Source organism: Telmatherina bonti (assembly GCF_933228915.1).
Source record: "Telmatherina bonti genome assembly, chromosome: 11".
NCBI lineage: Eukaryota > Metazoa > Chordata > Actinopteri > Atheriniformes > Telmatherinidae > Telmatherina > Telmatherina bonti.
In genome coordinates this window covers 5,700,170-5,715,077 of record NC_136629.1, presented here as the reverse complement: position 1 = coordinate 5,715,077, position 14,908 = coordinate 5,700,170, and the positions used below count along the sequence as shown (strand labels likewise).

Sequence of the window (14,908 nt, the reverse complement as noted above, 5' to 3'; positions counted from 1 at the left end):
GTCTGAAGCAGAAGTAAAGAAACTGAAGAAAAGAATTATCAGAGCTCAACAAAGGCTCTTCTAACCTGCACTAAAAGCCTCTAAAACATCTTTCTGCACGCTTTTGTCGGCTAAACCAGCCCACTACGGAGGGACGCAGCAGCAGCTGTACAGAAAGCAAACCCCATACACAGGAACAGACTGGGCATCCAGCATGTCGGCCATTTTCCTGCTGGTCTGACTGGTTAGAAAACTCTATGTGTTGCTGGTGTTTCTTCACAGGAAAGCGATGAAAACTTCCTCCTCTTCGAGTGGAGCAGTCAAACACACAAGAACTGTCATTCTCCTGCAGAAGACGACGTGTACGTGGACATCCAAGCCTTCTGACGCGCTTGGCTTGTTATGAACATGATGCATAAATAAATGACAAAAATCATTATTAAAAACAAACAAGAAAATGAAGTTTTTTTCCTCTAGTTTTTCTACACCTCAGAGAAAGACCTCCTCCTCTCATCGGCCGTAGTAACCCCGAACCACCAGGAGGTGTCGCCACATCTTCAGCTACGTCCCTGAGCTGGAAAGTCCAGACGCCTTTTTATCCACCGTTCGTAGAAAACGTTCCAGATTCTTACGTCCGACTGAAATAAAGGCTGCAAGAACAAAAGCTCCTGGTTTACACCAGTAAGTGTTGATAAATCCCACCAACGCCGGCCCAGTCAGAAACGTCCTCACTGAACCGGATAGGAACATCACATCCCTGTAGAAGCCAGGTGGACGTCACCTCCTCAGAGTGACGGAGAGAAAGGAAGCCAACCAAACATCTCTCTTCACTTTAGTTAACATTTACATTAGAAAACACACACACACACACACACGCGCGCGCGCCTGCAACAGTTTCAGAGCAGGAGATGAATGTTGTTTAACAAACCAACGGAGAACAGGACAGTAAGCTGCACCCCCAGCAGATAAAACGCTTCACTGAACAGTTGTTCCATTCCTGTTTACAAAACATCGCCATGGCAACACCAGACTCACTATAAAATTGTGAAAGCCTCCGCCCCACACACACACACACACACAACAGGACATGTAGACATGTTTCTGGGTCCAGTAGACTCCAGTCCACTCCCACTCGGCTGGGTGTGGAATGACTCATCTTTTCTCCCACCAGCATCAGATTCCTGCAAACATTTAAAACCCAAACTGATAAAAGTCCAGATGCCTTTGGGTTGGAAAACTCTTTTCTTTTTGCTTTCAATCTGGTGGAATCTGACCTTTTTTTTTTTTTTTTTCTTTTTTTTTTTATTTCACCCATCCCAACCCCTCCTAACCACTTCCCCTCCACCCGCCGATGTACACCCACCACCACAACCACCCCCTCCCACACATGTCCACACACTCCCCGATACCCCACCACTCATGCTCCACCACACTCCCCCATACACACACTACCCCCACACGTGCATCCCTACCCTCCTCCATACAAACACCCCTTTCTTCGCCATACTTAAGCACCACCATACTTCCCGCACACACATTCCTACCCCCCCTCCACACACACACACACACCCCTCCCCTCCCCCACACACACACCCCTGAACACCCATCCACATGCACCACCACGTTCCACCACATTCATGCATCACTACTACTAATACTGATGTGGTCTGAAAGGAGGTTTCTAAACTGAATAATGCTTAAATTCTTTTTTGTCTTCCAAATCATGAGAATAGTTTTCTTTGCGATACACAAGGCAGTCAGGACAATACGTGCATGTTAATATCACCAAAGTGACCAAGTATGCAGAGAGAGGCAGAAGCTGATTGTACATTTGAGCCATGTTGATAAATCTCTGCACACCTCAAGCCAAAAGTTTTGCACTGGTGAACAGGACCATACAGCATGCATGTAGTCATCTGGTCTGTTATCTGTGCACTGTGAACACAGGTTAGATGATGCAAGACCCATCTGGAACATTCTTTTTCCTGTGTAATGTGTTCTGTGAAGAATTTTCTTTAGTATAAGTTGTAAGTTTGGGTGTTTAATCATTGTAAAGGTGTTTCAGCACATTTGTGACCAGAAGGTTTGACTAAGGTTAACGGATAAATCAGATTCCCATTTTAAAGTTGGGAGAGAGAGTGCCTCATCCACTTCGCACATCAATGTGTACATTTTTTATATTAATTTGAGATTGCTGGGATTAAAGAATTTTTCTACACTGATAGGAAGTTGCAAGTTTATGAGATTCAGGTTATACTTATTGCTTATTATAGATCTAAGTTGTTGATATTCTAGAAATATGTTGCTACTGATTCCATATTGTGAAGTGAAAATGTCAAATGATCTAATTGTTTTGTTTACAATTATATCCTCCAAGTGCTTTATTCCTTGGTTGCTCCATTGAGAGAAATTCAGCATTTTTTTTATTTTGTAGGATATCAGGATTGTTCCAGATGAGTGTATATTTACATGGGAAGAGTGGTGACTTTGTTATTTTAAGGAATTCCCACCAGGCTGTCAGAGATGAACTAATAATGATGCTTTTAAAACTATTATGAAGTTTGATAACTTGGCTAATAAAAGGCAAGTTTTTGTCAGCTTGCTCCGGGATGCCTGCAAAGACTTAATTGTCCCTCATGCTGCGCACCTGTAAATCTAGAACGGATTCCTTGATGTTCTTTTTCTCTCTCTGGAGTCGGGCCATCCCCTCTGTGAGAGATCTGACGGACTCTTTGAGAGCGGCGTTCTCCAAGGCCAACTCCTGGACCTGGTGTTGGCTGAATTCCAGGGACTCTCGTAGCGCTTGGAATTCCTTATGCAGAACCTCCACTAGAGGCAGACGTGCATCGAGGCTGATCATTGGAGATTAGGATATCGGTGGTTTCTCCTTTGGATGGTGAAATTGCTCTGGGTCAGTCCTCTTCTCGTGATCTTTTCGTTAAAGGAGCTTTGTTAGTAGCTGATGCCGGTGCGCTGGACTTCCCCATGACAATCCGCTTGAAACACTCGTCGATATAATCTTTCAGGTGATCCAAATCTTTGTTTTGCTCCAGCAAGTTATTAACAAGAAAACAGTTAGTTAATCTGGATATTATTTAATATTTTGGCACGATTTAAATATGGGATAAGAAATGTTTGTTAGATCAGTGGAGCGCCATGTTGAATATGCCAGAGTCTCGCGAGTTCACGCGATACTACAACATCACTTACCTCATCACCAGCGTGCAGACGTGACGTCTTCAGCGCTGGTCGTCACATTACCAGGTTAAAACGATGGAAATGAATGTATGCATAGAGACGGCAGAGATGTGATGAATAATGGTGTTTATCATGGATCGTTGTGGATTTAGCAGATAGAATCTCTACATGTTGTGTCTGGCCCCTCCCTGAGCCGTCACCTTATCGTGGTGGAGGGGTTTGTGCGTCCCGAAGATCCTAGCAGCTATGTTGTCGGGGGCTTTATGCCCCTGGTAGGGTCACCCATGGCAAACAGGTGTCATGGGGAGGGACCAGACCAAGCACGGCTAATAGACCTCTATGATGACGACCAACCTCGGCATGAATGTTCCCTTGCCCGGACGCGGGTTACCGGGACCCCCCTCTGGAGCCAGGCCTGGAGGTAAGGTACGAGAGCGAGCGTCTGGTGGCCGGGCCTTTGCCCATGGGGTCCGGTCGGGCTCAGCCCGAAAGGGTTACATGGGCCCCACCTCACGTGGGCTCACCATCTGCGGGAGGAGCCGTAGGGGTCGGGTGCAATGTGAGCTGGACGGCAGCAAGAGGCGGGGACCTTAGCGGTCCGATCCCTGGCTGCAGAAGCTGGCTCTAGGGACGTGGAACGTCACCTCTCTGGTGGGGAAGGAGCCTGAGCTTGTGCAGGAGGTTGAGCGGTTCCGACTAGATATAGTTGGACTCACCTCGACGCATGGCTTGGGCTCTGGAACCAGTACCCTCGAAAGGGGCTGGACTTTCTTCCACTCTGGAGTTGCTCATGGTGAGAGGCGCCGAGCAGGTGTGGGCATTCTCATCAGCCCCCAGCTTGGTGCCTGCACGTTGGAGTTTACCCCGGTGGATGAAAGGGTAGTTTCCCTCCGCCTCCGGGTGGGGGGACGGGTCCTGACTGTTGTCTGTGCTTATGCACCGAACAGCAGTTCAGAGTACCCACCCTTTCTGGAGTCCTTGGAGGGAGTGCTGGAGGGTGCTCCTTCTGGGGACTCCATTGTTCTGCTGGGGGACTTCAATGCTCACGTGGGAAATGACAGTGAGACCTGGAGGGGAGTGATTGGGAGGCATGGGTCCCCCCCCCCCCTCTGAACCCAAATGGTGTTTTGTTATCGGACTTCTGTGCTCGTCATGGATTGTCCATAACACCATGTTCCAACATAAGAGTGTCCATATGTACACCTGGCATCAGGACTCAGTGGGGCACAGTTCGATGATTGATTTTGTAGTCGTATTGTCGGACCTGCGGCCACATGCCTTGGACACTCGGGTGAAGAGGGGGGCGTAGCTGTCAACTGATCACTACCTGGTGGTGAGTTGGCTCAGATGGTGGGGGAGGAAGCCGGTCAGATCTGGCAGGCCCAAACGTGTTGTGAGGGTCTGCTGGGAACGTCTGGCTGAGTCCCCTGTCAGAGGGAGCTTCAACTCCCACCTTCAGCAAAGCTTCGAACATGTCCTGAGTGAGGCGGGGGACATTGAGTCCGAATGGGCTGTGTTCCGTGCCTCTATTGCTGAGGCAGCCAGCCGGAGCTGTGGCCATAGAGTCGTTGGTGCCTGTCGTGGCGGTAATCCGAGGACTCGGTGGACACCAGCAGTGAGGGATGCCGTCAAGCTGAAGAAGGAGTCCTATCGGGCCTTCTTGGTCTGTGGGACTCTGGAGGCAGCTGATGGGTACCGACGGGCTAAGCGGCATGCGGCTTCGGCTGTTGCCGAGGCAAAAACTCGGGCACGGGAGGAGTTTGGCGAGGCCATGGAGAAAGACTTGCGGACGGCTTCGAGGAGATTCTGGTCCATCCGGCGGCTCAGGAGGGGGAAGCAGTGCTCCATCAATACTGTGTACAGTGGAGGTGGGGAGCTGCTGACCTCAACTCGGGACGTTGTGGGTCGGTGGAGGGAATACTTCGAAGACCTCCTCAATCCTACCAACACGTCTTCCGATGAGGAAGCAGAGCTTGGAGACTCAGGGGTGGACTCTCCTATCTCTGGGGCTGAAGTCGCTGAGGTGGTCAAAAAGCTCCTTGGCGGCAAGGCCCCGGGGGTGGATGAGATCCGCCCGGAGTTCCTTAAGGCTCTGGATGCTGTGGGGCTGTCCTGGCTGACACGCCTCTGCAGCATCGCGTGGTCATTGGGGGCAGTACCGCTGGATTGGCAGACTGGGGTGGTGGTCCCCCTTTTTAAGAAGGGGGACCGGATGGTGTGTTCCAATTACAGGGGAATCACACTCCTCAGCCTCCCTGGTAAGGTCTATTCAGGGGTCCTGGAGAGGAGGGTCCGCCGGATTGTCGAATCCCGGATTGAGGAGGAGCAGTGTGGTTTTCGTCCTGGTCGCGGAACAGTGGACCAGCTCTATACCCTCTTTGGGGTCCTGGAGGGGGCATGGGAGTTTGCCCAACCAGTCTACATGTGCTTTGTAGACCTGGAGAAGGCATTCGACCGTGTCCCCCGGGGGCTCCTGTGGGGGGTACTCCGGGAGTATGGGGTACCGGACTCCCTTGTACGAGCTGTCCGGTCCCTGTACGACAGGTGTCAGAGCTTGGTCCGCATTGCCGGTAGTAAGTCAGATTCGTTTCCGGTGAGGGTTGGACTCCGCCAAGGCTGCCCTTTATCACCGATTCTGTTCATAACTTATATGGACAGAATTTCTAGGCGCAGCCGAGGTGTTGAGGGGATCCGACCTGGTGGCCTCAGGATTGGGTCCCTGCTTTTTGCGGATGACGTGGTCCTGTTGGCTTCATCTGGTCGTGATCTCCAGCTCTTGCTTGAGTGATTCGCGGCCGAGTGTGAAGCGGCTGGGATGAGAATCAGCACCTCCAAATCTGAGACCATGATCCTCAGCCGGAATAGGGTGGATTGTCCTCTCCGGGTCGGGAGTGAGGTCCTGCCTCAAGTGGAGGAGTTTAAATATCTCGGGGTCTTGTTCACGAGTGAGGGAAGGATGGAGCGCGAGATCGACAGACGGATCGGTGCGGCGCCTGCAGTAATGCGGACTCTGCGCCGGTCTGTCGTGGTGAAGAAGGAGCTGAGCCAGAAGGCGAAGCTCTCCATTTACCAGTCGATCTACGTTCCTACCCTCACCTATGGTCATGAGCTGTGGGTCGTGACCGAAAGAAGGAGATCTCGTATACAGGCGGCTGAAATGAGTTTCCTCCGCAGGGTGGCCGGGCTCTCCCTTAGAGATGGGGTGAGGAGCTCGGTCATCCGGGAGGAGATCAGAGTAGAGCCGCTGCTCCTTCGCATCGAGGGGAACCAGTTGAGGTGGCTCGGGCATCTGGTCAGGATGCCTCCTGGACCTCCCTGGTGAGGTGTTCCAGGCACGTCCCTCTGGGAGGAGACCGCGGAAGACCCAGGACACGCTGGAGGGATTATATCTCTCGGCTGGCCTGGGAACACCTCGGGATCCCCCCCGCAGAGTTGGAAAATGTGGCTGGGGAGAGGGAAGTCTGGGCTTCCCTGCTTAGGCTGCTGCTGCCCCCACGACCTGACCCCGGATAAGCGGCTGAAGATGAAAATGAAGATGAAGATGTTGTGTCTGGGTTGTAAACCTCCTGGATGGGAAAGAAATGCTGGAAAATTTCTGTAGATCACCAAGTTGTACCGGTTTTTACAGCTCCAAACCGCCAGGACTTGCCAGGACCAAGATGTCGGCATTGTTGCCATGGAAGACAGGGTTCAGCGTGGCTTTCATGTAGACATGTCAGAGCACCAACACCAGGAGCAGGAAAAACCAAGATGCTGCACTGGTTTTTTTAAATAGATTTTACTATGATATCATTGCATGACGTGAGCAGAATGATCTGGAATTTACCTGAAGAACCATTTAAAGGAGTCCTGTTTCCACTCGTCACGCGTGGCTGAGACTAGAAACGGATAAGCTGGACAGTTAACACCAGTCACCATGGCAACCCATACGGACAGTTAACCTGGCCCGGATCAGATGTGCTCTCTAGCACCAGTTACCATGGCAACTCATCCGGACAGTTTACCTGGCCTGGATCAGACCGGTTCTTTGCACCAGTCACCACGGTAACTCATCCGGACAGTTAACCTGGCCTAGATCAGACCGTTTCTCTCGCACCAGTCACCATGGCAACTCATCTGGACAGTTAACCTGGCCCGGATCAGACAGGTTCTCTCGCACCAGTCACCATGGCAACTCATCCGGACAGATAACCTGGCCCGGATCAGACCGGTTCTCTCGCACCAGTCACCATGGCAACTCATCCGGACAGTTAACCTGGCCCCGATCAGACCGGTTCTCTCGGACCACTTAGCTGAGCATTATCTGCTGACTTAGGCCATTCAGAAACAGTTACATCTGTTATGTAGGAGGACATAAACAAACCACTTTCTAATACCTGAAATAGCAAATCTGAGCTGCAAAGCCAGTTGGACCAGTTACACAACATAAATACGACCAAAGAATCCCAGAAGAGGTGAACTTATGACTCACATAAAGACTTGAATAGGAAACCTCCTTGTTCTGCCTTTAGCTTCAACACCAACAGAGTAAAGTCTACACACCTGAACTCTGACATCCAAGCCTCATGGAAACGGTTATTAACCACCAGAAAACCAACTGTAATCATTGCAGACGGAGCTATCAGAGCCTGCATTTGTTTTACATGCAAACCAAAAATGTGATTATAATCTGATATCTGCAGTTATCAGATTATTCCAGTGATCATGTTGACAGCATAATCTGATGATAATCTGATATTATTATGATGAAAGCAGATAACAGCAGTTAGGCAGAAGATCACCTACATTTCTTCCCAATACTCAGTTTTCATGCATGTAAACTAGTATTTTTGACTGATTTTGTAAATAAATATCTGAGCATGTGCAGAAAGCTGCCTTGTTTCCATCGTTGTAACAAAAGTGAATTTACAGTAGAAAACAAATAAAACCGAACTGCTTGTGGCAGCAAAGGAGTAAAATTTAATACAACATTTCACATTAGAATGTAAAGCCATGATCTCCTAATACACCTCATCACCATGAGAATCTGCCATTTCACCTCACCACCATGAGATTCTCCCGTTCCACCTCATCATGATGAGAATCTCCCATTCCAACTCATCACCATGAGAATCTCCCGTTCCACCTCATCACCATGAGAATCTCCGTTCCAGCTCATCACCATGAGAATCTCCCGTTCCACCTCATCACCATGAGAATCTCCGTTCCACCTCTTCACGATGAGAATCTCCCGTTCCACCTCATCACCATGAGAATCTCCCGTTCCACCTCATCACCATGAGATTCTCCCATTCCACCACATCACCATGAGAATCTCCCGTTCCACCTCATCACCATGAGAATCTCCGTTCCACCTCATCACCATGAGATTCTCCCATTCCACCACATCACCATGAGATTCTCCCGTTCCACCTCATCACCATGAGAATCTCCGTTCCAGCTCATCACCATGAGATTCTCCCGTTCCACCTCATCACCATGAGAATCTCCCGTTCCACCTCATCACCATGAGAATCTCCCGTTCCACCTCATCACCATGAGAATCTCCCGTTCCACCTCATCACGATGAGAATCTCCGTTCCACCTCTTCACGATGAGAATCTCCCGTTCCACCTCATCACCATGAGAATCTCCCGTTCCACCTCATCACCATGAGAATCTCCCGTTCCATCTCATCATGAGAATCTCCCGTTCCACCTCATCACCATGAGAATCTCCCGTTCCACCTCATCACCATGAGAATCTCTCATTCCACCACATCATGATGAGAATCTCCTGTTCCACCTCGTCACCATGAGAATCTCCCATTCCACCACATCATGATGAGAATCTCCCGTTCCACCTCATCACCATGAGAATCTCCCGTTCCACCTCATCACCATGAGAATCTCCCGTTCCACCTCATCACCATGAGAATCTCCCGTTCCACCTCATCACCATGAGAATCTCCCGTTCCATCTCATCATGAGAATCTCCCGTTCCACCTCATCACCATGAGAATCTCCCGTTCCACCTCATCACCATGAGAATCTCTCATTCCACCTCATCATGATGAGAATCTCCCGTTCCACCTCATCATGATGAGAATCTCCCATTCCACCACATAATGATGAGAATCTCCCGTTCCACCTCATCCCCATGAGAATCTCCCGTTCCACCTCATCACCATGAGAATCTCTCATTCCACCTCATCATGATGAGAATCTCTCGTTCCACCTCATCATGATGAGAATCTCCCATTCCACCACATAATGATGAGAATCTCCCGTTCCACCACATCCCCATGAGAATCTCCCGTTCCACCTCATCACCATGAGAATCTCTCATTCCACCACATCATGATGAGAATCTCCCGTTCCACCACATCCCCATGAGAATCTCCCGTTCCACCTCATCACCATGAGAATCTCTCATTCCACCACATCACCATGAGAATCTCCCATTCCACCTCATCATGATGAGAATTTTCCGTTCCACCACATCACCATCATGAGAATCTCCTGTTCCACCACATCACCATGAGAATCTCCCGTTCCACCACATCATGATGAGAATTTTCCGTTCCACCACATCACCATCATGAGAATCTCCCGTTCCACCACATCACCATGAGAATCTCCCGTTCCTCCACATCACCATGAGAATCTCCCTTTCCACCTCATCATGATGAGAATCTCCCTTTCCACCTCGTCACCATGAGAATCTCCCATTCCACCACATCGTGATGAGAATCTCCCGTTCCACCACATCATGATGAGAATTTTCCGTTCCACCACATCATGATGAGAATCTCCCGTTCCACCTCATCATGATGAGAATCTCCCATTCCACCACATCACCATGAGAATGTTCCGTTCCACCTCATCATGAGAATCTCCCGTTCCACCTCATCATGATGAGAATCTCCCATTCCACCTCATGATGATGAGAATCTCCCGTTCCACGTCATCATGATGAGAATCTCCCATTCCAACTCATCACCATGAGAATCTCCCGTTCCACCTCATCACCATGAGAATCTCCCGTTCCACCTCATCACCATGAGAATCTCCCGTTCCACCACATCACAATGAGAATCTCCTGTTCCACCTCATGATGATGAGATTCTCCCGTTCCACCACATCACCATGAGAATCTCCCATTCCACCACATCATGATGAGAATCTCCCGTTCAACCTCATCATGATGAGAATCTCCCGTTCAACCTCATCATGATGAGAATCTCCCATTCCACCAATTATTTGGTGGTTTTCTGCAGTATTTTCTCTTCTTCTGACTTTCTCTGGAAACCCTGGAGATGGTTGTACACATTCAGTCCAAAAATGCTAAATCTCATTTCTTCCTCAACCTGATGCTCAGTTTGAACTTCAGCAAGTTGTCGTCACCCCATCGACGTGACCACATGCTGCCATATTATTTGCTATTAGATATTAGTGTAACCAGGAAATGAAACAGGTGGAAGTGATCAAACAGAGAGTTAACATGGACGAAACACTGTCTGAAACACTGTCTGAGCTCTTCATCAATCAAAAACTAGCAAACAGAGGTGAATCCCAGCAACACAGAAGCCTTCTACCTTCTCTTACCATGGAAGGAACGAATGGTGCAAGGATTCCCCCAACTCTGCAGGACATGGAGCAAACTCCCAGTCCAGCATTCCTGCAACACAACACTTCATCAATGAGCCAAGTTGATGAGTAAACAGAGCTGATTGTGTAGACAGCAGGTGCAACTAACCTGATTACTGTTGGGTAGAGTTCTGATGAGTAGACGTAGGCGATGTTAAATGCTGCACTGACCATCAGTTTCCCCAAAAGAGCCAAAGACGTCACGCTCAGCAAAGTCCCTGTTATCAGAAATTAAACAGAAATTAACTTTCTGCTTGCATCCTACAAAATAAACATTTGATGTGTCATCACATGTCTTCATCCTGACGTTAACACTCACACCAGCCCTCAGAGGGAAAAACATAGAGCTCTGGACACCAGAACAGCTGGAAATCATAAGAATTATCATTTCAAACTCTCAATTCAACCTCAAATAACGTGGTTTTCACTTCAAGTCACTTCTCAATAAAGCATTAACCAACAACCTAAAAATAAAAGGTAGAAAATAAAGATGGAGGATTCAAGTTTCAGAAAAATGGGTATTTAAAAATAAAGGAAACCCAAATGTAGATTGGCTGTGTTCTCAGTAAGAAAATGAGGAAGTTAGATGCAGAACTAAAAATAAAACGCTCACTGGGGTTTCAGTGTTGACAAATCTGCTCTGCTCTAAAATATCCCTTCTGTTACTCACAAGTTAACAGATAGCAGCGAAATGACAGTGATTTAAAGTATGTAAAAGATAACAGGTAGTAGATAGAAGGTAGCCGGTAGAAGATAGCAGGTAGTGGATACAACATAGATGATAGCAGGTAGTGGATACAACATAGACGATAGCAGGTAGTGGATACAACATAGAAGATAGCAGGTAGTGGATACAACATAGACGATAGCAGGTAGTGGATACAACATAGAAGATAGCAGGTAGTGGATACAACATAGAAGATAGCAGGTAGTGGATACAACATAGACGATAGCAGGTAGCGGATACAATATAGAAGATAGCAGGTAGCGGATACAACATAGAAGATAGCAGGTAGTGGATACAACATAGACGATAGCAGGTAGCGGATACAACATAGAAGATAGCAGGTAGCGGATACAACATAGAAGATAGCAGGTAGCGGATACAACATAGAAGATAGCAGGTAGCGGATACAACATAGACGATAGCAGGTAGCGGATACAACATAGACGATAGCAGGTAGCGGATACAACATAGACGATAGCAGGTAGTGGATACAACATAGAAGATAGCAGGTAGCGGATACAACATAGAAGATAGCAGGTAGCGGATACAACATAGAAGATAGCATGTAGCGGATACAACATAGAAGATAGCAGGTAGCGGATACAACATAGACGATAGCAGCTAGCGGATACAACATAGACGATAGCAGGTAGTGGATACAACATAGAAGATAGCAGGTAGCGGATACAACATAGAAGATAGCAGGTAGTGGATACAACATAGAAGATAGCAGGTAGCGGATACAACATAGAAGATAGCATGTAGCGGATACAACATAGAAGATAGCAGGTAGCGGATACAACATAGACGATAGCAGCTAGCGGATACAACATAGACGATAGCAGGTAGCGGATACAACATAGAAGATAGCAGGTAGCGGATACAACATAGACGATAGCAGGTAGCGGATACAACATAGACGATAGCAGGTAGTGGATACAACATAGAAGATAGCAGGTAGCGGATACAACATAGAAGATAGCAGGTAGCGGATACAACATAGAAGATAGCAGGTAGCGGATACAACATAGAAGATAGCAGGTAGTGGATACAACATAGACGATAGCAGGTAGTGGATACAACATAGAAGATAGCAGGTAGCGGATACAACATAGACGATAGCAGGTAGCGGATACAACATAGAAGATAGCAGGTAGCGGATACAACATAGAAGATAGCAGGTAGCGGATACAACATAGAAGATAGCAGGTAGCGGATACAACATAGACGATAGCAGGTAGTGGATACAACATAGAAGATAGCAGGTAGCGGATACAACATAGAAGATAGCAGGTAGCGGATACAACAGAGAAGGTAGTATATAGAACATAGAAGGTAGCAGGTCGTACATACAACATTCCAGATAGTTGACAGATAACTGCATGTAGTGAGTTTCAGATAGCAGTCAACTAGTCCGACATAGAAGACAGCAGGTAGCAGATAATAACATATAACAGGTCGTAGCATGCTTACCTGCGTTTTCAGGAATGAACATGGTACAGAGGCAGGCAGAGCCGGCAAGACACAGGAAACTGGCCATACTTTTCCTTCTTCCAGCCCTAAGCAACAACATACAGATAAAAACTCAACAGTGGCTCACAGATCATCACATGATAAAAGACGGAAGGTAAGATCTAATTCATAACTGACATCTGAAACGATTGCATGGACAGAAATAAAGAAAAATTATGACAGCTTAAATCGCAGCCTGCTGTATGAGTCTGCAGACAGAGAAGACCATATAACACATATAACAGGTCTGAAAATATACAGGTGGACTGAAAACCAGTCTGGAGAGCAACCAGATGTGAGGAAGTTATCATGTGAATAAACTGCACTGTGTTCTACCATCAGGATCAATCATGCTGGTCCTCATCAGATCCTGAAATCAGGTAAACATAATTATTTCACCAAAAATGAAAAGTCAGTGTGTGAAAGAGTGAGTGGAAGTGGGACCTGGCGAAAACCTCACTGATCTGAAGCAACGTTGGAGAGAAGGGTAGACCGAAGTTCCTCCAGAACCATGAGAGAAACTGCTAACATCATTCAGAAAACCTTTACAGCAGCCTAGTGCTGCTGATGGACAATCCACAGAGACATTTCAGTAATCAGGAAATGCAAGTTGACACATGTCTAACAGTTTCAGATGATAAAATTTCCACCACTAAAACTCCACAAAACTGTTTTGAGGTTGACGGTGTATAACCTCTTCAGCATGCTACATCCATGAGATGTAGCATAGCGACAATGCTAGCATGTAGCATAGCGACAATGCTAGCATGTAGCATAGCGACAATGCTAGCATGTAGCATAGCGACAATGCTAGCATGTAGCATAGCGACAATGCTAGCATGAAGCATAGCGACAACGCTAGCATGAAGCATAGCGACAACGCTAGCATGAAGCATAGCGACAACGCTAGCATGAAGCATAGCGACAACACTAGGATGTAGCATAGCGACAATGCTAGGATGTAGCATAGTGACAATACTAAGATGTAGCATAGTGACAATGCTAACATGTAGCATAGTGATCATGCCAACTTGTAGCATAGCAATAATGCTAACTTGTAGCATAGTGACAATGCTAACTTGTAGCATAGTGACATGACAGGGAAAAATTCAGCTAAAGGAACAAATAGATCCAGAAAACATGAGAACATCACTGTCGACATTAGAGCTTCTGATCATTTCTCCATTTCAAGATCAATTACTCCTTCCTAAGATGATTCTACACTTTTCTAAGATTACTCTACTCTAGGTGGTTGGTTAGCAGGCAGGCAGATACTTTATCAATCCCAAAGGAAATTGTGAACACCAGCTGCTCGTGCACTCATAAAAGTAACTTTCATACGAAGTGAATAAGTCGAATAAAAACACCTACTAAAATGAATAAATATAATAAAACATCATAGGTGAAATAAAACCTTGTGATAATAATGGAGAACATAATCATCGTCATCAGTCTGCTCATAACGTACTACGGCCATCAAAGCTCCACTTTCCCGTTCCTCCGTCAAGTGTCCAGTCCTCCTCCACCCCCTCCCTCTCCCTGCAGAATGTTGTTCAGCCTGACAGCTGATGGGATGAAGGACTTTCTCAGTCTGTCTGTGGCACACCGGGCCGATAGCAGCCTGTTGCTGAACGTGCTCCTCCTCTGGAGGACAGAGTACAGAGGATGTGTGGAAAGAAGTTTGGCTAGCATTTTTTGCTGTGTCACCACCTCCAGTCTCTAGCTTCACCCCCCTGATCCTGCCTTTTTAATTAACTTATTCAGATGGTTGAGGCTCCTCGTGCTGATCCCGCTCCCCCGGCAGACCCAGCATAAATGAGCACACTGGTGACCATTGACTGGTAGAACATGTACCACAGCCTGC

The 14,908-nt window shown here is 47.5% G+C and overlaps 1 protein-coding gene across 1 annotated transcript in view; it reads right to left on the bottom strand.

The window, feature by feature from the left end:
- slc22a15 (solute carrier family 22 member 15) overlaps positions 1–14,908 on the bottom strand; it is a 31,739-nt gene that overhangs the window by 4,937 nt on the left and 11,894 nt on the right. The window contains exons 9-11 of the mRNA XM_079248425.1: positions 13,006–13,091; positions 10,915–11,023; positions 10,764–10,836 (exon numbers count right to left, since the gene is read on the bottom strand). Coding sequence (XP_079104551.1) covers positions 10,764–10,836; positions 10,915–11,023; positions 13,006–13,091 — 268 coding nt within the window. The remainder of the gene's footprint in view (positions 1–10,763; positions 10,837–10,914; positions 11,024–13,005; positions 13,092–14,908) is intronic.